The following is a 24,426-nucleotide window of genomic DNA, read 5'->3' as shown; positions in this document are numbered from 1 at the left end:
TGTGTGGAGTGTCCATGTACAGACATTAGTAGCGAAAAAAAACAAACAAAACAACAACAAAGTATTTTGGTGGTTCGCGTCAGGCAAAGTTGGTTAAAGTGGTTGTTGATACGACAGGGTAAATCGTCCGACTACAAATAGTCGGCCCCTCCCACCCCGCTTCCAACGCTTGTTTTCTCTCCCAGCTAGATTTCCACCCTCATAGCAACCGAACAACCGGACACACACCCACACACCCACACACCCACACACCCCAAAAGACCTAAAGACCCTCTGTTATCTCACCTCTTATCGCACCATCCTCTTCCCCCCCAACTTCCCAATAACAACACCGTCACAATGCCACCAAAGAAGGCCACCGGAACAACCACCGCCGCTACCACCAAGAAGGCCTCCGCGCCAGCCGACCACCCATCCTACAAGGGTATGTCACATGTACCTCCATGCTCAGGGAATGGTGCTAACTTATCAAAATAATAGATATGATCAAGGATGCGATCCTTCAGCTCAAAGAGAGAAACGGAAGCAGGTATGGTTCCAAATATCCAGATGATTTTTTGGTTGCACAGCTAACGTTTCCGTTACCGAATAGCCGTCAAGCGCTGAAGAAGTATGTCTTGAGCAACAATAAGGGCATCAAAGAATCCAATTTCGACACGCAGTTCAACGCCGCCATCAAACGCGGTGTTGCTGCTGGTGATTTCATCCAGCCAAAGGGTCCTTCCGGCCCTGTTAAGCTCCAGAAGAAGGATGCTACCAAGTCTACTGCGAAAACAACCAAGGCGGCTGGAGACAAGCCAGTCAAGGTAAGAGCGCGCTCCTAAATTGTTCAACCTGTTTTAAAAATGACTCCAGCATAGAGGACTAATTCCGTTATAGAAGCCGACCGTAAAGAAGGTCTCTGCCCCCAAAAAGGCCGCTGCCCCGAAGGCTGCAAAGCCAAAGGCAGCAGCTAAGCCAAAGACCGCGGCCGCCAACTCGAAGAAGCCCAGAAAGACAACCGTGAGTTTATCTTTATTTAGTTTTGCGAACCGCGGCTAACTTTTTCTTTAAAAGACTGCATCGACAACGGAAAAGTCAACAACCGCTCAGTCTAAGACCAAGACTGGAAGAGTATCCAAGGCGTCGAAGCCCGCTGCTGCGAAGAAGGCCGCTGCACCTAAAAAGGCGGCCCCCAAAAAGAAGGCAGCTGAGGCTGCGGCACCAGCTGCAGAATAACCGTGACGTTGCTGCCAACAAAGTCATACCGATGGTATGGCTTGTAGAATGCGCTAGAAGAAACAGTATTCTTTCTGTCGCTCATGAATCCCACATTCTCCCTTCCGATAGCGCATAGTCATTTGCTTGAAACTGTTCACATGGGTCGGGTCTTTCCGTTGGCTTTCTCTTTTTCTCTTTCATATTTGCCTGCGATATCTTCTCTGTTTGCGATGGTTTATTTCCGCACTCTTATACTTTTGTTTTTGTAACAACTTCAGATTCAAACGGGAGGAGTTAGGTTGGATGGGTTTGTTTGTTTTTCACCGTGTCCTGGGCGTTGTATCTTAGCTTCGACTCGGTTTTGATGTCAAATAGACGATAATGATGGCCTCATAAGGTGTGATCATATGTTCCGTTCTACATAGAACCGCCGCAAGTGCACATTCTACTATGCATTCACGAACATGCGTATACCCGGAAGCAGCCAACCACCACAGACGCATACCCATGAATGAATGCTCGGGTGCGTTGGTCTTGAATGGGTGTCTGCATTGTACATGATCCGCGTTTACCCTTCACCCAGAGACCAGAACAAAAACAATTGACGTGAATGTCAGCTGTTTTCGAGGCTTGCCATTTCTCGTTTGCATGTAAGCACGGAAGGAGACCTGGCTAGTTGATCTGGTTTCAGGGATTTTAAGTGCTTCTGGCGGAGCATGGGTAGCCCGGAAAATCAAAAAGGGGCGTGTTACCCCGTACCAAATTCCATACCCCTTTCCCAACACCATATGGCCACATCCTTTTGTACTTATGTAAACGGCTTCAGCGCGCTGGTGAGCAATCACTAAACTCTCAACGGACGCCGCAAGCCCCTGAGCAGTTTCCCTATCAGTCTCCCTTGTCATATATGGGTCTCAATCCTATTCGAACATCTGTGCCGTCGCGACCTAGCGTCCAGCATTCTAACCAGAAAGACCGCTTAAGTACTTAATTGGACCTGGAGATGCCAACATCACCACCGCACTCTCCAGCGCCATCGGGTATGAATCGACCTTCAACCCGAAGTGCAAGTAGATTGAGCATGAGTAGCACTACGAGACAGCTCGCATCAGGAGCTTTGAACGGGGCGGGCCGCGCCCCGTCACGAGCTTCGGGCGAGGACGACGATGGCATCCGAACGGCCGTTCGCGTTGGTAAGATACCTTTCTGACGAGGGCCAATGTCCCCCATTTTGCATGGTATATCTGCATTCATCTTTGGTTAAGGCTAACCAGGCGATTATCACTCCTAGCTGTTCGGATCCGCCCACCTCTGAAGCCCACCGATCCCGGATATGATCTTATTCCACAGCGGTTCCAGCGATCTATGGCCCAGACTATGAATGATACCTCGCTTGCGATAGACAGCCCGCAAGGCCGTAAAGTATTTATCTTCGATCGGATTTTCGGGCCTGATGTGCAACAGGATGGTGTTTGGGATTATCTACAAGACAGCATCAATGCTTTTGTACAGGGCTACAACGTGTCCATTTTGGCCTATGGGCAGAGTGGTGCTGGGAAATCATATACAATGGGAACTTCTGATCCAAATGAGCGCACCTCACAGGATTCCTCCGGTAAACCGCCTCGCCACTGCGATCGAAAGTTTCCATGATTAACAGCCTTTTCTTTTAGGCGTAATACCCAGAGCCGCCTTCGCCCTTTTTGAGAAACTATCACCTGTCAGCAAGAGTACGGCTACAGGAATCAAAACACCGTCGCGCTATTCAACCCCGTTGCCAACTTTCCAGAGGCAAACCACATCCCAGGATAGGCCTTGGTCGATGAAGGCTACGTACGTTGAGGTCGGTACTCGTGCAACTAGATAATAATGGGCGGTTCTTTATCCGACTGACGGTAACGGTATTGCATCGGTTTTAGATTTACAACGAGCAACTTCGAGATCTCCTGCTACCCGATGGAACGAATACAGGAGAAAGACGGCAGGTCAATATACGTGAGGATACCAAGGGCCGTATCTTGTTGACCGGTCTTCAAGAAATGCCTATTGAGAATGTCGATGACCTTCTGGCCGCATTGAATTTTGGATCGTCTATTCGGCAAACAGATTCTACAGCAATAAACGCGAAATCATCACGCTCGCACGCAGTATTCTCCATAAATCTCGTCCAGAGGAAGCCGAGGTCGACGCTAGGCCGGGATGCCAAGGAAAAGCGTTACTCTGCTCCTGCGGATATTTTGGCTTCTGGCTCGGACGGGTTCATTACTGTTGATAGCAAATTACACTTTGTAGATTTAGCGGGGAGCGAAAGGTTAAAGGTAGGTTCGCTCCAGTATCGATTCTTTTGGCTGTGGGTACAACGGCATGCTAATATTCGTTTGCGAAGAACACTGGGGCCCTCGGGGACAGAGCAAAGGAAGGTATATCGATTAATGCCGGGTTGGCTAGTCTGGGGAAAGTTATTTCACAGTTATCCTCAAGACAGCCAGGATCACACGTCTCTTACCGGGATTCCAAACTCACCCGCCTTCTTCAAGACTCATTGGGTGGTAATGCCTACACATACATGGTCGCTTGTGTCAATCCTGCCGAGTTCCACCTCAGTGAGACCTTGAACACCGTACAGGTATGTTGCACTTTTGCGAGAATTACAATTTACTCGGAGCTCTAACAACGTCGATAGTATGCTCAACGTGCCCGTGCGATCCAAAGCAAACCACAGATCCAAGAGGTTTCTGTGGACGGGGATATGCGGGCCCTGGTAGAAAGACTGCGCGCCGAGATTGCCTTTCTCAGAGATCAAGTCCGAAATTCCGAAGGCTCTAATACCCGTTCAAACCGACACTCTGTTGATCGATCAACAGAAAAAGAAGTGGAGCTTCAGAATCAATTGCTGGATGTACAAGAAAACTATTCTACCCTCAGCCAACGGCATGCGAAACTTATCGCCGAAATCACGAAGGCAAAGGACACCGAATCGAGCGAGCCCCCAAATCGCCATTCAGCTGTTGCTAAGGATAGGTTAGCTCGCTCCACTTCATTTGCGGCAGCCGTCGAGCAAGTCGTTATGGGTAAGTCTAGTCTTTTGTTAGGAGTTGAAATCTTAGAGAGGCGCTACTAACACGAGGCTTCAGAGTATGAGACAACCATCCAGAGCCTTGAAACATCACTTTCTAGTACACGGTCGAATCTTTCCGCTACGGAAAGCTCCCTTCTCGAGAAAGAATCCCGCTTGGTATACCTCGAAAAAATAAATTCTCAACTCCAAAACAGAGTCCAGAAGCTTACAGAGAGGGAGTCTAGTACAGAGACGTATCTAGCTGACCTGGAGAGCAGACTCAATGGTTATACTTTTGGCGAAGAGCAAAGTTCTACTGCAATTTCAGAATTAGTCAAAGAGCTGACCCGGGTCCGAGAAAATGAAGCAAGCTGTGAAGACTATATCTCAACACTGGAGGAGAGACTTGCAGAGGCCGACCAAAGTATGGAAACCATGCGGAGAGAAATGGAGCGCCTTGAGCATGTAGTCGAGAGGCAAAGAAGCCTGGGGAAACTAGACAACCTTCTTCATGAGCTGGATACCCTCACTCATGCACCAGGACAATCGGAAGCATCCCTCGGCGGCACGCATGCCAATCAGGATCATATAACACAGGGCCCTGGAGGTGATCTGGATTTGGAAGAGAAGCATCTGTCTTCTGGTGCACCACTCTTGGTGGCCCCGCCAGTGACCACTGATTCTACCTCCGAAGCCAGTATTGGCCGAGACGCCCCGCAGATAGATGCGGCTCCTGGTGGACAGGAAACTGGAGACTCGACCGAAAGTGATAATTTAAAGTTACGATTTAAACTAGAACGGACGGCCAAGGAGCTAAGCCAGTTCAAAGAAATGTATCACTCAACGATGACTGACTATACAGATATGACCGCTAGATATGAGCGTGCCTTACGGGATCTCCATGAGCTCCAAGACCAACTTGATGAACACCGGCACGGCCGAAATAGTCTGATGCTCTCGAATTCAGACGAAATGGCCCCCCCATCACCGGAGTCGGTTTCAACGTCGTTCGTCTCAACCCCCTTGGTTCAACAGATTGGTTCAAATGTATCTCGTTATGGAAACAATCAGCCGCAATCCCAAATATCTAACCAACAATCAAATGCGAAGTCGCAAGCTACGGACCAATCACAACCCTCCCCCCATGCCGTCTTGGATGCCGATTTGGACAGTCGGCGATTACACGGTGATGAACATACAGACCTTGGAGCCGAGTTTAGTGAACTTGAGGCGCGGTACCTAAGCCTTCAAGAGGAACATAGGGCCGTTCTTGATCTTGTCGACGATCTCAAAGCCACAATCTCTAAATCGCGCCTTGATGGTGTAACATCACCAACGGGGGCTCAGATCCTCCGTCGAAAGTCGAGCCAGAATCTTGTCGCAGTTGATAGGGCGAACAGAGCGTTTAAAAGCCTACGATCGATAGCTTTCCAATACCTAACAGAAAACGAAGACGCGAGAGAAGTGTTCGATCTCAACATCAATGCAGCCCTCCATGAGCTACAGTCCAGATCTGAAAGGATTCAGGAACTAGAGCATGAAGTGGTTGGCTTGAGGAAAGATATCGAGACAAAAGCTGCAATGATCAATGGCTTAGCCCGTGAACGATCGAGGTGAGACCCCATAATCCCCCCTTGCGTAGGGTTCAGACACTAATATATTTGTTATCATTGTAGCATAACAAGCTCCCCGATGGATATCTCGGTTGTTTCCTCTCTTCAGAGTCGTCTGGCGGAGAGTGAGGCCGAACTTGAAAAAGCACACTCGAGACTTAAGGCCCAACAAGAAGAGTTCGAACAACAAGTCGTAAACCTTAAGACTGACTTGGAGGAAGCGCAACTGTCTCAAGCCGCACAACCGGAGAACCCTATTGCGAACGATTCGGAGACAAATTTGAAGGATGCGGGTACCCAGGCTGAAGCACCTTCGTCGAGATTATCAAACCATGATCCGGAACTAGAAAGGCTCTTAAAGGCTGCGAGGAACCAACATAACTCTTCAGTCCTAGAAAAGCTAGAACAACTGATACTTATCGTAGATCGCCTTACTAGTATAAACCCCGATTCTTACGATCAAAACAGACATCTGTGGTTGCCTGCGCTTTCACAGGTGAAACTTGGGTTGGAGATGAGTTCCGATTCTGCCCGTTTAGCGCACCAGCAGCTTGCCGATCATCAGAACGACTCGATCTTGCAGCAGTCTAATATCGAAAATTTGCTTGCACTTTTGACACTATCTGTGGGACAAGAATCCGAACCACCGTCACCAATGAGTTTCCATGATAGCGCTAGGGGATTTGATTTAGTTGCATCGAAGGTTAAACTCATTACGCAACGTCTTGAACAGTCTCAGATAGAAATCAAGGCCCTCCAAGCGGCTCTTGATTCAAAAGAAAAGGAGACAGCACAGTTCCGACAGACAGTTCAAACCCTGGAAGAGCAGTTGGAAGCAAGTCGAACGCGACTTGAAGCAGAAACCGCGCAGTTAGAAGATGCTCGGGCCAATAGTAACAATCTGAAAGACGAGGTTGTTGCTCTTGAGAACCTGAATTTGAAAACCAAAGCTGAGCTGGACGAGCTCATTTCTCGAAATAGGGAGCTTGGTGAAGAAGTTGCGTCGTATAGCAAGGATCTCGAGGCGCAGAAGCTTCTGGTTGTAGAGCTGCAAGAGCTACACACTATGTCGCAGAAAGAGCTTAATGATTTGATCAAGAAAGAAGCAACGCACGCTGGTGTTATAGATCAGTTAGAGCAACAGCTAGCGAGTACATACGATCAGCACCAAGATTCTAGGAAACGACTTTTGGATACCGAGGAGGAACTCCGCGCCCTACAGTCGGACCGCGCCAACCTTCTCGCTAGCCATGAAGCAGCGGCGCAAACCAATTCGCATCATATAGACAACCTGATGAATGAACTCAATGCACTTCAGGTGGGTAACACAAACCATGTTCTATTAAAGCGGAGTATAGCTGACTTTAAAATCTCCTTGTAGTTGAAACTGGCGGACGCACAACTTGAATTGGCGTCTTTACCCCCTGGTACTGTTAATCGCGCGCAACGATCTAACTCGGTATCGTCAACAAATCTAAGGAAGAGTGCATCGACTGCATCATTGCCTTCCCCGCCACCCGTGATCCCGCTACCTCCTTTACCACCAACCCAAGCGTCCAACGCAGGGGCTCCAGCCGCCATAAGCTCACAACAGATGCCGCCATCGACACCAACGATTTCTCGCCGGCCTAGCAAGGACTATGTCGTGACACACCTCGAAGATCAAGAAGCTAGAATTAAAACGTTGGAAAAACAACTACAGGCTGAAAAGGCGTTGACAGCGACCCTGGAAGAGGCTCTCACTGATTGCGAAAAAACGATGAAAAAGCTTAACGCAGACAGAGAGACGTATCAGCGAAAGGCCAATCAGGCTCAACAGGAACTTGATAGAACGCGAAATGAATCACAATCTAGCAGGTATTCCATGCAGGCAATGGAAGATGAAAGATTGGCGAGATTGAAGGCAGAAAAGGCGCGGCAGCAACTAGAAGAGCGTATGCAAGAGCTATCCAAGCAAAAGAAGAGTCGGAACTTTGCATGTTTTTAGATCCGGAGAACGACCTTCTTCATTGCGTCAGGCAAAGGGGTCATTCTTTCCGGCCCTTTGATCCGGAGTTTTCTCTTTTCGTTTTCGTTTTCGTTTCTCTCCCCTCTCTCTCTCTCTCTCTCCTCTCTCTCTCTCCCCTCTTTCTCTCTCCTCTCTTTCTCTCTCCCCCCTTTCTTTTTCTTTTTTTTCTTTCTTCATAGTCAATATTGCTAGCCTTTTTTTACTCTCCTCCAGCCCGGTGTATCGTTGCCATTTTATTGCCATTTTAGTTAGAATACCCTTTGTAGTTTAGGCTGTAAAATACCAGACCCTGGCAAATTATGATCAATTAAGTATTTTATCACTTTGGCAGACCGTTGTTACCTTTTGTTATCGTAGGTACCTACAAACAAGAGCCAGGCTGTTATCCATTCCGAATGCATTACACATCATCATAAATCGCCCTTCAGAAACGACACATCTCATCCATGAACTGGGTCGGGGGAACTCGTGCACGACGCCGAGGTGGGCAACTCCAGCCACACAACAAAAGGAGTATTTTGCTCGGCTTCGGTCAAATCAACAGACAAGGCGTGCCTCCCAAAAGAGGACGCGAGAGGAACTCGAATACGACTTGTCCATAGCTCATTGCTCCAATCTGGCGACTCACTCCCCAGTTAGCGGCCGTTCCAATACCATCCAAGAATCTATCCCCGAACCCTTACCCCAGATAGCCCCGGCCAAGAGCCAGAACCATGACACAGACCAATATAGCCAAAGTATAGAATCTCGCAGCAAATGGTTTGTCCAAGGCAGCACCCCCGTCACGGGCCTCTTGTTCTGATTCAAAAACTCCCCCCCCCTGGAGATCGGTTCGGAAAGAGGATCCCGGTTTTGGAGGATTGGATAGCGCTGTCGACATACGAATCATAGAAACACAAGATCTTGATCCCAATGTTATCGTCAGCAACCAGGACGACGACTGTTATCGAAGCAGCACTGCAAATACCACCCTTGCAGGGGAGCCGCAGGAGCATACCTCAGACCAAAAATCTACACAGCAACACCACTTCCTGCGCCCTCACGATAGATCGTCCACCATATTAGAATGCGTGAGCCCAAGTGCTACAGCAAATTTAAGTTGGAAAGCCTACATATTCGACACCTGGTCGACTAATCTGAAGCTGGAGTGAGTGGACAGGAATTGTGAGCTGCTATACTTGTCTTATGATAAACCCTGTGTCTACAGATATAGCTAGGAATGCTTGCGGGCTAGAATTCTATTAGAACCGCTTAACCGATCAGCTTTGGTCCTTTGGAGATTGCGTCGCCTTCGAGCCTCCTTTGAGTTCCTCGAAGTACTTTTTGACGTCTTCTTGACAAACGACGCGCTTTTCCTCTGCAAATGGCTGGAGAAACTCTTTGACTTTCTCTTTAAGCATGTTATAGGCCATGACGCCTTCTACATATCGATACCCGGATTTAGCAACGCACTACAATGAGGTAGTTTCAGTAAGAATGGTGGACCCACCGATTGCGCGTATACGGTCGATAGTGCTAAGTGCCTTCTCGCCAGCGTCTAGGAGGCTGTCGTGGCCTGTGGACTCCCCAGCATCGGAATCTAAAGGAGGTTCATGGGTTGTTTCCTCTTCTAGCAGACACTTGTGGTTCTTGAGGTTCTCGAAACAAGATACACAACGGCAAAGGTGGCCTCGAAAGTCCGAGCGCAAGAAAAGAGAAACTTTCTTGTCGGCCAGGTCTGGATATTCGCGCTGTGGGAGCTTGCAGGGTTTGGTCAAGTTAGCTTCAGCGCTTGCAGATTCCGGGGCCGGCATTGAAGGACCACCAGCGCGATTGGCAGTCTCGGAGTCAGCATCGGCAGCATTATCATCAGAACTAATAGCGCTTGCTTTGCGTTTCCTAGAAACTATAGCAACGCGACTTTGCTCCCGGCATGCTACTGTGTCTTCTCTGCAAATGACCGGTTCAAGGAAACCTGGTGTCCCAGCATATTTCAGAAGCCAGGAATTAGTTGAAATGCACCTCCAGCAGATGAAATACTCAAAGGAATTTTCGTCCGGGAAGCCTTGAAGGTCACCGGAATCATCTTCACCAGAATCGGCAGAACCATCTGAAGGCAATCCGAGAATGCATCGATCGTGGAACCAGTCTTCCCCGCAGCGATCACCAAGGAGGCATTGATACATGGTTCCAAGTTCGCTTTCAGCCTCATAGCGTTCGCTTTTGCAAAATAGGTTCCGGAAATTTTGATTATACGAATTCCCCTGCGCTGGGTGATCATCCTCTGTTTTTCGAAGATTACAGCAAGACCCTGGCATCCGTGTAGTACCGCAATCACATTCAAAATTCCTTTTCGAGAAAAGTTCAACTAGTTCGCCATGGGACCCGTGACAGGAAATCGAACAACTATAACAGATTCCGGCGGGCGATGACCCGTCCGAAGTGCATTTCATGCAAGCGAAGATGAGCTGGCGCAAAGGCCCAAGTGGTTTGGTACATGTGTCAAATGACTAAAGTTGTAGAATATGGCACCGAAAGTCAGCTTCTCTCCGAATAGCGTGCGAAGTATGAGAATGCAATCAGAACGCGGTGGGAAGGATCCGAACGTAAGGAAGAATCTCTCGAGCTTCAATTTCGAGCTGGCGTTGGGCATCGATATAGTCCTGCGCAGTCTGGGAAATACTAATTTCCTCGGGCGAGTTTCCAGTTTCCAGTTCCATTGTTTCTATTCAAAGCGCTTTCTGCCCGCAAAGCGGCGGTTGTAGGTTGTGGCGATGGAGTTGTGGTGTGGTGTGAAATAGACTTGGGGTTCCGGTTGGGTTGACCTATGGCGGGCGCGAGCTCAAGCATGCGTGCACATCCAGATTAGGTTGGCTGTCTGAGCTACCTGGCCTGCTGACTCCGCAGCACCCTGGTATGGGCTGATCTACCGAATCGCGACAATTCCCGAAGCTCGGTGGTTTACCAGCATCCCCGAGTATCATCCAGAGCCACCGTCTTTATAACTTACACCAACGTAAATACCCACCGCTCAGCCAGAACAGATAGGACCTTTCAGTATTCTATTCCCTCCATACATTTGCGAGATTTCTTATCTACATAGTATAGTGAGAATCTTTACCTTTTCATAAGGGAAGCTACCGACGTCATGAAGGTAAGCTGGCTTTAATCATTTCACCAAGTAACTAGAGATTGTTCCTAACCATCATATCCATGGATATAGTTCCTACACCTTTCGGGTATCGATGCAATAAATCTCGACCTGAATTTCTCAACAAGCGATTGCTGTGTCTTTGGTGGCTGTGATCTTTATACAACAAAGGTTAGCTATGTTTTCCCACATCGCTGTTCGGCGCCTGACTTTCGATTCATAGGCTACTGGATCTGATAAACGTCTGCTCCGCTCGATCACCGATACAATTGAAACAAAATTCGAAGCAGATGCACGGCTTTCGGCGTCACTATCGCCACCGCTAGATTCCACTGAACTCTTCTCTCGGTCATCGCCGTTCGGGCCGCTCGATCAAACAAGCTCCCGTAAAATATACTCGTACCTCCTTGCAACTCTGAATGCATCACATCCATACCATGAGTTCAGCGCTATTGTACGGCCTGATCACTTCAGCAAAGAGCGATGTCTCCTCACGACTATGAATCGCTTCAATGCCGCCCTCTTTAATCTCGGGAAAACAATCCCGAATCTCTGGGAAACGATAGACATAGAGATGGATCTTAAGGACTGCGCTATTTATGTTTACGAACCAGATAACCTAGAGGACCCTTACGCCACCGAAGGCCTTCTCTGGTGTATGATGTACTTCTTTCACAATAAGCACCGAAAACGGGTATGCTATTTATACTTGCGTGCGGTGTCGAAGAGCAGTCATTCTCACTCCAACAGAACAATGGAAACATGGCAGGAAGAGGGCGATGATGAAGACTGGAATTCAGACTCTGTGCGCCTGTGGGAAACCCCTGGTTCTGACAGTGATGAATTTGTGGAGCACATGGAGATATAGCCCCGGTTCTATCCTTTGTTTCTATATTTTTTGGTTGCGATAACCTTCATTTTGGTGTCTTCGTTTCGGGTTTCAGTTGGCGTGGTAACTTTGTTTTTCTTCTTCTTGGCTCACGGCACGACGGAACAGGCGTTCGGGGTGACTTTGGGGTTCTTTGATGAAGGTGACGATGATGATGATGATGATGATGGCGGGAGAATGGGGTATTGATTCCGGATCCAATTTAGTTTACTTAACCAAAGTACTTATTCATACATCGCCGTATGCACCGGACTATTTAAAAGCCTGCTGTTATAAAGCCCAGCATAATTCAACCCTTTTCTTTCCCCTCCACCTACTAGGTCGACGAAACTACTGCCTGTTGCTTCGGTTTCGCGGGGGTGGGAGTACTTACCGTGTCGCTTCTGCGCTGACGTCAGTGTGTGTGTGTGTGTGTGTGTGTAATCGGCTCCTAAGGGCGACCCCTGATGTTGGTGTCTGTGCCTTCCTCCCTGGTTGAATTTTTACTTCTCCTCTCAATATTTATACTACCAAGTAAGTAATTACCCGGTCTTCTGAATATTGTTGGTCTGTTCAACTTTGTAGAATTGCGCTTGATAGCTAGGGAAAATCGGCGCAACTACCCCCATACACACACGCGCACACCAGCTCCGTGTCTGAGTATAGTAAGCCACCATCGGAGAAAGAGTGTCGAGGGGGTAAAAGGGGCAACACATTCGTTTTGGTGGACCCGAGATCGACTTAGCTTAACAAAACAACAAGCACTTGCTTAATTGCGTCTTAGCTTTTTACTTGAGTAAGTAAATACTGCGTCTGCCATTTCCTATAGACGGGTCTAGATCTTGCAGCTAGTCTTTCGGGGGTTTAATCTATCAAGATAATATAAGAGTTGTTTCTGATATTTGGAATATTAGTATATTAATATCCGCGAAGCCAATGTTCCTAGTGCATAAAACGTTAAACCCACCGACCTAGCTCCAGCTGACGTTACAAGAGACCAGAGGTGCGCGACGCTCGAAAAGGCAAAGGGTTGCATGTTTTTTTTGGATGCAGTCGATATCAGCTTTCGAAACGCACACACAGATCCCTATAGTCTACTACTTATACAACCCCCGACTGTACTAGTTTCAATTATTCTTAGAAACGGACACCGTACGTGAGAGTGTAAGCTAGTCATACAATGAATGTCGACGCCTTTCACTTTTTTCTAGACGAGCAGCTAGAGCTGCTTGAAAAGGCTCGCGAGGTAATGTTTATTGATCTTGGTTTAAAAGCCCCTTCGCATCCTCTAAAATCCCTACACATAAACTAAAATTTAGGAAATACGTAGGTCGAGGTAAAGCTATCGAATGAAGACATTGCTCAGGCGAACCCTAAAGTTCTTTGCGCCCGGGGGCTAGCATTGTTAAACTTATGCATTTCGCGTTACTATACAGGACTTGGGGGGAAATCTGTCGTGGAATTAAGCCCGGACAGTTCCCTTGTATCTGGAGGCATGCCTGCCCATGGACTAAAAACTGGGGATATAGTAAAGATCCAGGAACAGTTGTCAACTTCGACAAAGAAGTCACAAAAGAAAGAAGCTCAGGATGGAGGCCTGACAGGGGTGGTGATTAGATCTGCCAGCCAAAAACTCGCCGTTGCCTTGGACATGGACAAATCTCACATTTCCATGGACACTACTAAACGGTTATGGGTGTATGCGAATTTGTAGATGGAGTGACGGCAATTTGAGAGCGAGGGCTAATATAATGGAATAGGGTTAAAGTTGCCAATGATGCCCCGTTCAAAAGGTTGGCTTCACAACTGGTTCAGTAATTTCGTGGGTTGGAGAACGATATTCTAACACCGATATCGATTTCATACAGGATGATGCAAACTATTCGGGACCTAAAAGCCGCAAAACCCGAGGACCTTCCAAGTATCATCAAGGTGTCATTTGGTCTCACTGGGTACCTCCCTCCTATGGAACCCGAGCACCAATTAGATTTTTTCGACGTGAACCTCAATGAGATACAAAAAGAAGCGGTATCTTTTGCTCTGGGGGCGAAAGATTTAGCCTTGATCCATGGTCCTCCTGGTGTATGTCTTTATACTACCCTTCTGGAACCTTGGTACTTATGACCGCTAAGTCATCCTGGGAAACCAGACAGGGAAAACCCAGACATTGATAGAAATCATCCGGCAACTTGTAGCCAGAGATCTCAAGGTTCTGGTTTGTGGGCCTTCAAATATCTCGGTTGACAATATCGCAGATAAATTGGGGCCATTTCGGATCCCGATGATACGCATTGGCCACCCAGCTCGATTGCTTCCGAGTGTAGTCTCTAATTCCCTCGATGTTGCCATAAAACATTCTGGTGGGGGTATGCTTGTCAATGACATTCGAAGAGAAATGGATGAAAAGTTAAACACCTCTAAGAAGACACGAAATGGCGCCGAACGAAGAAAGCTTTGGGAAGATATCCGCGACTTGAGGAAGGAATGTAAAGTTAGAGAGAGAAGGTGTACCGAGGATATCGTAAGAACAAGCAAGGTTGTTCTATCAACTTTGCACGGGTAAGAATGATATGGCATTTGGGGAAACTTGGTCTGTTTCTAACTTTGGAGTATGGTACAGGGCTGGGGGTCGAGATACTGTCCGACAAAACTTTGATGTCGTTATCATTGACGAAGCTGGGCAAGCCCTTGAAGCGCAATCCCTAATCCCACTCGTCCGAGGGCCGTCGAAGTGTGTCTTGGCTGGCGACCATTTGCAACTTCCGCCGACAATCCCAAGAACGGACGGAGCCTCCAAACTTCGGAAACTTGAACTTAGTTTGTTCGAACGGCTTATCAAGCTCCATGGGCCATCTATTAAAAGAACACTTTCCGTACAGTATCGTATGCATGAAATGATCATGAAGTACCCTTCAGTCGGATTGTATGATTCTCTACTACTTGCAGACGCCTCCGTTCGATCCCATCTGCTATCAGACCTTCCAAATATTACTAAAACAGATGACACTCAAGAGCCACTGGTTTTCTGGGACACCCACCCACAAGGGGGGTTTGGAGAAGATGAGACTGGAGCGGATGAAAGCAAAAGTAATGCAATGGAAGCTGGTGAGCGTCTACTGAATCCCTGAGGCTGTGGACACTGTACTAATATTGGCATTCAAATGCATTAAATGCGTCTAAAGCTCTTTGTCGTTACCATCTACGGAATTTGCTCGAAGCTGGTGTTCAGCCTAAGGATGTAGCGGTTATTACACCTTACAATGCCCAAGTATGCTCATTGCTGTTCCTACTTCGAAATTCTAAGTAGTCTGGAGCGAGAATTGCTAACTAGCTTTCAGGTGGCCGTTTTATCAGAACTCGTAAAATCGGATTTCCCTAACGAATTCCCTGAAATTGAAATTGGAAGTGTAGATGGCTTCCAGGGTCGGGAAAAGGAAGCAATCTTACTGAGTCTGGTTAGAAGTAATGACAAGAAGGAGGTTGGATTCCTAGCCGACGAACGACGCCTCAATGGTAATGTTTTGTTCCCCATATCCAAGTCTGGCATATCCTACCCTAATACTATAGAATTTTATTTATTTTTTATTTTTTAGTTGCTATGACTAGGCCGAGACGTCACCTTTGTGTCATCGGGGATTCACAAACTGTTGCTCAGTAAGTTCTAAGCATTTTGACACGAAAATTCGAGATAGCGCAGCAATGCTGATATGATGATTCGATGGGAAGTGGAAGTACTTTCTTGAAAGGTTGGATGGACTTCTTGGAGGAAAATGCTGACTTGCGATATCCTGACACTCTAATGCTTCAACGGTGAGTCGAGAAATCGGTATTGATACAATCCTTCTCAGAACAGCAATACATGGCATAACGGGGCTCTTTCAGCCCTAGCGCCTATCTCGTCTTCTACATCTAATGAAAAAGTAATAATGTCCCACAACGAGTCCAAGTTTGAGGTTATCGGAGCAATAAGTGTATCACAACTCCAGTAGAAAACCCAACTATGCGGCCTCCCTTGCATCCGGAACACGTCCGCTTGGTGTTTTATCTACGATGTGTACTGAATTAGGGGACTATTCGCTGAGCGAAGGGTTAGAACAATTCCTCAATTTTTGATGAGGTATTAGAGCGCTAAAAGTCGATGTACCGGATAAAACAGAAGAAGAATGCGTGGTACATGTGTTTTTGGTGTATATATTTCTCTGGGCCTGCTACTACCATTTGGAGGGCAACAGCTCTATGCGGATAGGCAATACGGCTCACGATATTGTCAATGACGGCGAAAGCTTGGCGTCTAAGGGTTCCAGAGTAGCTAGGTAGCTCCGGAAGCAATTTGCAATCATTAGGAATCGCAACGTCCGGGTATGAAAGTAACATGAGCCTTTATTATCGAATCCTGGTATACAATTCGCCTTCCATTCGGTGCCTAATTGGATTGTATTCCTGGAGACGCCGCGAACCCCTACGCAAAACAAACAATAACAGCTTTAGCCACCCATAAGTTTAGTTATTGTATCCTCCTCGACCTAGGTAGGGATCGTGTCAGTAAGGTGATTCTTCGGCTAGATGCAAACGGTACAAACCTCCATGTCTTCAAGGCTGTCTTGCTGGCTAATGCATCTTAGGACGTTTTTCTTGCTTGATTCCTGAAGCTCTCCTGCTAGAAGCAGTTCATCGAGTATAAAGTATGCTTTTTGAAAATTGAATATAATATCTAGCTCGCAGACGTTTCCATAATACTTGTCCATCTGCTCGACATACCGGTGGACAATCTCTAATGCAATTAGCTCGTTGTCGTTTTGGTCGGTCCCGGCAATAAAAAACAATGATGCATATCTCCTGTAGACGACTTTGGTATCTATTGTAGAAAATATATGTAAGTACCTAAGTATATACTGGGCGCAGGCCCAAACAAGGAGGCAACATTGGTGAGAGACCCTTGTATTCTAGAAAGTTACACATCCGTGTTCGCCGAGAGAGCACGAGCTGGGAAACTTCTTTGATGATTTTGTTCTTTTCTTTGAGTGATAAAGTTGTAAACCATTTAGACAGCCGCTATTATATAACCTCTGTAAGTGGGATTTTCTGGTTGCTTGGGGACATTGGTGTTCTTACGACTTTGCCCTGTCGGGAAAGGAGGATGATGTATCTGAGATGAGAACGTTAGCGGGCGTGTCTTTCTTACTCGACTTCGATAAAAGAATGCGGATACCTAATCGCCATGTTTACTCGATGATATACTGCTGGCTTGAATCTGGCATATCACGGGAGTTAAGCTTAAGAGCAAGACGCAAGTGAACGGCAAGGGTTAATCTGTCTTGGAGGTAACTGCCCGTCACGGTAGCTTTAATTTAGCTGGAGGTTTGGCCAACACTATTTCTTGGCAAACTGTCTGCTTTGTCTTCCCTCATCAAGACTTTAGATCTATATCGCCTATTTCATCCCACCTTCAAAACATTCTCAACAATACAGCAATAGAACGCGGAGCCTGACATTTAACCCTGGGCAATATTTCTCAAAACGCGACTGTAATACCGAAACTTGAGGACTGGTAACCAAAATACATGGAAGGTTCGTTAAACCAGGCGTCTCTCCTTTAAATTACCTTCTTCTGACATATGTAGGAATCTATACGCACCTCGGGGATCACTTTGACGCTGCGTCGTCAATCAACGACGATGCATCGGTCGTCGGGGCTTCGTCAATCAGTGAAAGGAGGATCGGAAACCGTCGCCGCCATGATGACGACGACGAACCTGACACCGAGAAAACGGATGATGAAAACGACGAACTTGAGAGCCTTATGGATGGGACGCTCAGCCTCGCTAGTGTTCCGGTTGGCACTGCTATCCCCCAGGACCCAGATGGGCTTGTAGATGGGGATGGGGAACTGCCGCCACATGCTTGTGCGTAAGTGGTTCTCCTAACCGGGTCCTCGAAGGATCGTGTATTTCATTGTAGCTTGCCTCTGATGTCTTCCTGATCATACCTAGCTATTGTGGCATCCACTCGCCAAGTGCTGTTGTAAAATGCCTAAGCTGCAATAAATGGTTCTGTAGTGGGCGCGGGAATACCTCGTCATCCCATATTGTCAACCATCTTGTTCGAGCTCGACACAAGGTGAGCGTTTCGAAAGTTTCTTCAATCCATCTCGGGGTTCATAGTTTTGGTAACTGACGCGCGTGCGCGGCGAAATAGGAAGTCTGCCTTCACCCTTCGTCATCGCTTGGGGAAACCACACTCGAATGCTACAATTGCGGCACACGGAATGTCTTTCTGTTGGGGTTCATACCCGCAAAATCGGACACCGTGGTCGTCCTTCTCTGTCGCCAACCTTGCGCGGCAATGCCGTCCAGCAAGGACATGAATTGGGATACGTCTCGCTGGGAACCCTTGATACAGGATCGCTCTTTTCTGCCTTGGCTCGTGAGCGAGCCCTCGGATGCGGAGCAAATGAGGGCCCGCCACTTGCAGCCTCAGGCTATTGCAAAACTGGAAGAGCTATGGAAGGAGAATCCTGCTGCTGTTATAGGAGACCTTGAGAAGGGAAACGGAGTGGACGACGAACCCCAACCAGTCCTTCTACGATACGATGATGCGTACCAGTACCAGAATGTTTTTGGTCCTTTAGTGAAGATAGAAGCAGACTACGACCGAAAACTCAAAGAATCACAAAGTCAAGACGGTCTTATCGTGCGGTGGGATATTGGACTGAACAACAAGCACCTTGCTAGCTTCATGCTCCCCAAGTTAGAACTTGGTGATGTGAAACTTGCCGTGGGTGATGAAATGCGCCTCCGGTATGTGGGAGATCTTAGACAACACTGGGAGGGTGTCGGTTTCGTCATCAAAATCCCAAATAACATGTCGGACGAGGTCACTATCGAGCTTCGGAAGGGTGCAAATGACAAAAGCGTTCCCACCGAATGCACCCATTCCTTCTCTGCAGATTATGTTTGGAAAGCGACTAGTTTCGATCGCATGCAGCTTGCCATGAAGAACTTTGCTGTGGACGAAATGAGCGTCAGCGGGTATATTTATCACCGGCTTCTTGGCCATGACGTCGCTGCGGCGCCTCTAAAGACGCCACTACCTCGGAGATTTAGTGTCCCTGGCCTCCCCGAGCTTAACATTAGTCAAGTTTGTGCCGTCAAAAACGTCCTGCAGAAGCCACTCTCCCTGATCCAAGGCCCACCTGGCACAGGAAAAACCGTAACGTCGGCAACAATCGTTTACCACCTCGCCAAGCTCAGTGGCGGCCAAGTTCTTGTTTGTGCGCCATCCAATGTGGCAGTCGATCAACTTACCGAAAAAATCCATCGGACTAGCTTAAAAGTCGTTCGTCTGACGGCGAAATCTCGAGAGGATGTTGAATCCCAAGTTTCTTTTCTTTCGTTGCACGAACAAGTTCGCATTAACAACACTAATGTCGAGCTCGTAAAACTACGCCAGCTGAAGGACGAGCTTGGAGAACTATCGCTTCAAGACGAAAAGAAGTTCAAGCATTTAACACGGGCCGCGGAAAAGGAAATTCTTACAAATGCTGATGTCATTTGTTGTACCTGTGTGGGCGCGGGCGATCCACGACTTGCAAAATTCAAATTTCGTACAGTACTCATCGACGAATCGACCCAATCGGCGGAGCCAGAATGCATGATCCCACTGGTTTTGGGATGCAAGCAATTAGTTTTGGTTGGCGACCACCAGCAATTAGGCCCGGTTATTATGAATAAGAAGGCGGCAAGAGCTGGTTTACATCAGAGTTTGTTCGAGCGCCTTGTCATACTTGGCTGTGCACCAATCCGCCTCAATGTTCAGTACCGTATGCACCCGTGTCTTAGCGAGTTTCCTAGCAATATGTTTTACGAGGGCAGCCTTCAAAACGGTGTTACTGTTCAGGTAGGCATGAGAACAACATGATGGCTTTCCGAGTAGTTGGGTTCTATATTAATAAATACTAGGAGCGGCTCCGGAGAAACGTTGATTTTCCCTGGCCCGTAGTGGATTCTCCTATGATGTTCTGGAGCAATCTTGGAAACGAGGAAATATCAGCTAGTGGGACATCATATCTGAATAGGTCAGTAACAGTCATACGTTCCCCGTAAAACGTCTCGCTAATAAACTTCAAAAGAACGGAGGCTGCCGCATGTGAAAAAATTATCTCAAAATTTTTCAAGGCCGGCGTCTCTCCGTCACAAATCGGAATAATTACACCATACGAGGGTCAGCGGTCTTATATTGTGTCATCGATGCAAACAAATGGCTCCCACAAAAAGGAGCTTTATAAAGACATCGAGGTAGCGTCTGTGGATGCGTTTCAGGGTAGAGAAAAAGACTACATTGTCCTATCATGTGTCCGATCCAACGACCACCAGGGGATTGGGTTTCTGAATGATCCTCGCCGTCTCAACGTCGCTCTCACTAGAGCAAAGTATGGTGTTGTCATACTTGGAAACCCTAAGGTTCTGAGCAAGCATCCTCTTTGGCACCACCTTTTGTTGCACTACAAAGAACGTAATTGTCTCGTTGAGGGCCCTCTGAGCAATCTTCAAATTAGTTTCATTCAGTTTTCGCGACCCCGACAGTCATACCGTGGACCACAACGTTTCCAGATGGCGTACTCGGGACAAACGAACATGTCATCGGGGTCTTTAGACCCTGGTAGCGGTGTACCTAGGCCTGGGATGAATATGCATAGTCCTGGAGCAGCACAGCCCGTCGGAATTGGGCGCTCGATTGGAAATCAAGGGCCCCGGCAGACCGAGTTGAATGACTCAGGGAGCGTCGTTGGGTATATTCCGGATGATGTCTCGAGTGTTCACTCTGCAGCCGTTACTAGCGCTTTCCCGGCCATGTTTTCTGGGTTTACTTTGGATTCATGGCCGAGTCTTCCTAATAGGGCAGGGTTTTCTGGAATGCAACCATTTGAAGGGCACGAAAAGAAAAATTCTACCTCACATCTTGCGTCTGCGACAGAAAGTATAGGCCGTGGGGAAGGCTTGACCACCGGGGGTGTCTCCTTGGTTCACGGCACTGGACTTGAGTTTGTTACTAGGGAAGCTAGCGAGCTATCACTAGATAAGACGGCAAGTTTGAATCAATCCGACCGTCTTAAGCAGTATGTCGAAGGTAATGGAAGAGGATCAGGCCAAGATTACAAAGGAGTAAGTAGTATTCCAAGGAATACGAACGTCAGCCGGAATACGGTTCTAGACGAGGCAAATAGCATATTTGGTCCCAATACAACTCGCAACCGGGACGCAAATAATATCGATGACGATGCCAGGAGTGTTAGTACGGCATTTGCAAGTCAGGTCGGCATCGTAGGATATGATTAATAAAAATGTTTTGCTGAGAACCTCTACGTGGATATATGACTTTGCTATGTTCGGTTCTCGCCTCGATCTGCGAAAGTTTTCCTAGCTGTTCATAGATTCCCTCCAAGGTGAGCGCTCAATGCTAAAAATCCGTGGATCATTTACTCTCAATCACTAACGTACTTAAAGCAAACGGGGCAGGAGGGCGCATTTTAGAATCAGCGACATTCACCGCCCAAGGAAGCTTTTGAGACGGCGGGTTTTCGAGCGAGGGCGTAGTCTGGGGTGGTCCATATCATAACTCAAGAAGCTCGTTGGTGCTAGTTAGCGGACCCTGTATCTAATCTCCAAGCACTTCCTATCCGAGGTTTTCTCGAACCTGGGAGGCCCGGAACGTCCGAGCTATATTATCGCGTGCGTGCGTGGCGCCAAGGGCCTGATAAGCTGGCTAGTCTAGGTAGCGAACTACTAATGAAATCGAATAATTTAACCCCCAACCATTGACCATGTCCCAACGAGGAGCTGGAGCTCGAACTGGAGCTCAAACCTTGAACCTGCAGGGTCCAGCACAGCACTTGAAGCTACATGCTGGCGGCTGGCTAAAAACACGGCATTTATCGGACAGCTCCAAGTTACCTAAGCTACAGGGGTACATACAACTATTTAAGCACGAGCTTTTTGATTCACCTCTTTCCTTCTCCCTTATCCGATATAAATTTCAAGCTACCACCACAATTCAATTGCAACAATCAACCCTAACATTGATCTTCCAACCTTTCACCTTCTAGTCTTGAATAGCTCCGTTTTTACCCTCGGGTTTAACTTCAACGTTCTTGTGATTCCTAGTACTCCAAAGAAAAACATAAAAAAAAAACCGTACGACCTCTCGCTGTTGTAGTGAGAGATCGATCGAAAACCGTCACCACGTTTTCGAATCTTCTGCCTTCGTATGTGACAATGCCTAGTTTTCCAGATAAATTTGGTCTTATGCTAAACATTCCAATCCTCATAGGGTTCACCACCCCTTCAACTCTAACCGCACCGCTGCTTCCGGCGGGCCGTTAGATTGTATTTGTCCACTCTGAATCCGCTTCTCAAAAGGATATTACCTTGAGATAACTTATATTATTCACCAGAGCAATGGCCCCTCACGCTGACACCGGCGCCAATGGGACCGTAGCCAATGGGCACAACCAGGCAGCCAAGTCAGAGGGTGACTTGTTTACCGTTAATTCACCCCACGTGGTCTACACGGATGAATCAATCACATCCTCTTATGTGTACCGTACCACTAAGGTAACCAGGACCGCCGGTGGAAGCCTTGAGGCAACACCTTTCGAAACCAAGTATGACTTCAAAGTTGAGCGGGGAATACCCAAGGTTGGCCTGATGCTTGTTGGGTGGGGTGGTAACAATGGATCGACCGTGACTGCCGGAATCATTGCGAACCGTAAAAATCTCTCTTGGCCTACCCGCGAGGGAACTCAAAAGGCTAATTACTACGGGTCTGTGATCATGAGCTCGACTGTTAAACTGGGGAACGACGAGTCTACTGGCGACGATGTCAATATTCCCTTCCACAGGCTCCTGCCCATGATTCACCCCAATGACTTGGTTCTCGGTGGCTGGGATATCAGTAGCATGAATCTTGCTGATGCCATGGATCGGGCCCAAGTTCTCGAGCCGACCTTGAAAATGTTGGTGCGGAAGGAAATGGAGCAGATGAGACCTCTGCCATCAATCTATTATCCGGATTTCATTGCATCCAACCAGGGGGACCGCGCAGACAACGTTCTCCCAGGCGGCTCTGCATGCCAGGAGCATTTGGACAAAATTAGGTCGGATATCCGTGACTTCAAACAGAGAAATGCACTAGATAAAGTCATTGTCCTGTGGACCGCAAACACTGAGCGTTACGCTGATATAATCCCTGGCGTCAACGATACCGCTAACAACATCCTTGCGGCCATCAAGGCAGGCCATGACGAAATATCCCCTTCTAGCATATTCGCTACCGCATGCATCCTCGAAGGAGTGCCATTCATCAATGGCTCTCCTCAAAACACATTTGTGCCTGGAATTATCAATCTCGCAGAGATTCACAACAGCTATATTGGAGGGGATGACTTCAAGTCCGGTCAGACTAAGATGAAGTCAGCCTTGGTGGATTTCCTCATTTCTGCCGGAATTAAACTCACTTCCATCGCGAGTTACAACCATCTCGGAAACAAGTAAGTATTTCGATCTTTCTGGCACATTAAGCAGCCTGTCCATCCGGCTAACTGGGCAAAAAAAAAAAGTGACGGAAAGAACCTCGCAGAACAAAAGCAGTTCAGATCAAAGGAGATCTCAAAATCCAATGTAGTCGATGACATGGTCGCCGCCAATCACATTCTCTATGCGGAGGGAGAGCACCCTGATCACACCGTTGTGATCAAGTACATGCCTGCTGTGGGCGACCATAAACGGGCACTCGACGAGTACTACGGGGAACTTTTCATGGGCGGACGCCAGACAATCTCGTAAGCAGATATAGCCGTTCAAATCCAAGTGTCTCGGTCGGTTTCTAACTGTCATCTAGAATTTTTAACGTTTGCGAAGATTCGCTTCTTGCCTCGCCACTTATCATCGATCTTGCTTTGGTTACTGAGATGATGACTCGCATTTCATGGAAGAACAGTTCCGATGACGAGTACAGAAACTTCCATCCAGTTCTCAGCATTCTGAGTTTCATGCTTAAGGTCCGGACCCCTTTTCTCGAAGTATAGCTATAGCCAATATACTAATAATATCTTGTAGGCGCCGTTAACCCCCCCAGGGACACCAGTGGTCAATGCTCTAGCTAAGCAACGGAATGCGCTCTGCAATATTTTCCGGGCCTGTGTGGGTTTGCAACCTGAGTCTGATATGACCCTAGAGCACAAGCTTTTTTAAGGAGACGGGCTCTACTCATCGAACGACCGCTTTTGTTTCTCACTTTCCCCCTTTGCTGTAGTTTCTCATTTTTGTTAGTAGTCTCGAGGATGCCCAGCGTTTCTAGAGCGATTCTCTCTTCTAGGTCGCTGTCATGATATACATGTGTGAGTCAGGTCCTTTTTTTACCCTCAAAGGAGGTTTTTTTTGGGCCTGTATTGTAAACCGGCCACATAGCTAGATACCTCGAACTCTAATTACTTTAATATCGATCTACTTTGTGTTTTTGCTGTATTTTAATTAAGCCAAAGCCAAATGAGGA

General features: G+C 47.5%; 7 protein-coding genes across 7 annotated transcripts; 5 read left to right on the top strand and 2 right to left on the bottom strand.

Moving 5' to 3' along the window:
* Positions 1-339: 339 nt before the first annotated feature.
* On the top strand, positions 340-1,218 carry DFL_009553 (uncharacterized protein; the record flags this gene model as incomplete). The annotated part of the gene is made up of 5 exons (XM_067639458.1): positions 340-424; positions 481-529; positions 593-806; positions 880-1,002; positions 1,057-1,218. The coding sequence occupies 5 exons, from the start codon at positions 340-342 to the stop codon at positions 1,216-1,218; spliced, it is 633 nt and encodes a 210-aa protein (XP_067487246.1).
* A 1,063-nt stretch (positions 1,219-2,281) lies between these two features.
* On the top strand, positions 2,282-7,858 carry DFL_009552 (uncharacterized protein; the record flags this gene model as incomplete). Its single annotated transcript, XM_067639457.1, has 9 exons — positions 2,282-2,393; positions 2,492-2,815; positions 2,874-3,043; positions 3,120-3,518; positions 3,587-3,826; positions 3,884-4,271; positions 4,335-5,871; positions 5,935-7,189; positions 7,253-7,858. 9 exons carry the CDS (start codon positions 2,282-2,284, stop codon positions 7,856-7,858), a joined length of 5,031 nt encoding a protein of 1,676 aa, XP_067487245.1.
* A 624-nt stretch (positions 7,859-8,482) lies between these two features.
* DFL_009551 (uncharacterized protein) lies at positions 8,483-10,578 on the bottom strand (the record flags this gene model as incomplete). The annotated part of the gene is made up of 8 exons (XM_067639456.1): positions 8,483-8,495; positions 8,563-8,781; positions 8,877-8,890; positions 9,058-9,109; positions 9,200-9,299; positions 9,369-10,142; positions 10,359-10,368; positions 10,465-10,578. 8 exons carry the CDS (start codon positions 10,576-10,578, stop codon positions 8,483-8,485), a joined length of 1,296 nt encoding a protein of 431 aa, XP_067487244.1.
* A 428-nt stretch (positions 10,579-11,006) lies between these two features.
* On the top strand, positions 11,007-11,877 carry DFL_009550 (uncharacterized protein; the record flags this gene model as incomplete). Its single annotated transcript, XM_067639455.1, has 3 exons — positions 11,007-11,012; positions 11,082-11,180; positions 11,233-11,877. 3 exons carry the CDS (start codon positions 11,007-11,009, stop codon positions 11,875-11,877), a joined length of 750 nt encoding a protein of 249 aa, XP_067487243.1.
* Positions 11,878-13,057: 1,180 nt separating this feature from the next.
* On the top strand, positions 13,058-15,790 carry DFL_009549 (uncharacterized protein; the record flags this gene model as incomplete). The annotated part of the gene is made up of 11 exons (XM_067639453.1): positions 13,058-13,123; positions 13,208-13,575; positions 13,638-13,670; positions 13,746-13,959; positions 14,027-14,436; positions 14,498-14,982; positions 15,060-15,145; positions 15,216-15,390; positions 15,471-15,531; positions 15,604-15,687; positions 15,760-15,790. The coding sequence occupies 11 exons, from the start codon at positions 13,058-13,060 to the stop codon at positions 15,788-15,790; spliced, it is 2,013 nt and encodes a 670-aa protein (XP_067487242.1).
* Positions 15,791-16,361: 571 nt separating this feature from the next.
* Positions 16,362-17,097, bottom strand: DFL_009548 (uncharacterized protein; the record flags this gene model as incomplete). The annotated part of the gene is made up of 5 exons (XM_067639452.1): positions 16,362-16,400; positions 16,458-16,732; positions 16,812-16,929; positions 16,990-17,023; positions 17,087-17,097. 5 exons carry the CDS (start codon positions 17,095-17,097, stop codon positions 16,362-16,364), a joined length of 477 nt encoding a protein of 158 aa, XP_067487241.1.
* A 341-nt stretch (positions 17,098-17,438) lies between these two features.
* DFL_009547 (uncharacterized protein) lies at positions 17,439-24,125 on the top strand (the record flags this gene model as incomplete). Its single annotated transcript, XM_067639451.1, has 14 exons — positions 17,439-17,445; positions 17,499-17,784; positions 17,868-17,994; positions 18,073-19,773; positions 19,836-19,951; positions 20,006-21,168; positions 21,289-21,319; positions 21,381-21,466; positions 22,090-22,138; positions 22,204-22,251; positions 22,328-23,422; positions 23,492-23,713; positions 23,773-23,932; positions 23,991-24,125. 14 exons carry the CDS (start codon positions 17,439-17,441, stop codon positions 24,123-24,125), a joined length of 5,226 nt encoding a protein of 1,741 aa, XP_067487240.1.
* Between the last annotated feature and the right edge of the window lie 301 nt (positions 24,126-24,426).

Source organism: Arthrobotrys flagrans, assembly GCF_004000055.1.
Source record: "Arthrobotrys flagrans strain CBS H-5679 chromosome Unknown unitig_1, whole genome shotgun sequence".
Classification (NCBI taxonomy): domain Eukaryota; kingdom Fungi; phylum Ascomycota; class Orbiliomycetes; order Orbiliales; family Orbiliaceae; genus Arthrobotrys; species Arthrobotrys flagrans.
This window is presented reverse-complemented; position numbering and strand designations above follow the sequence as displayed.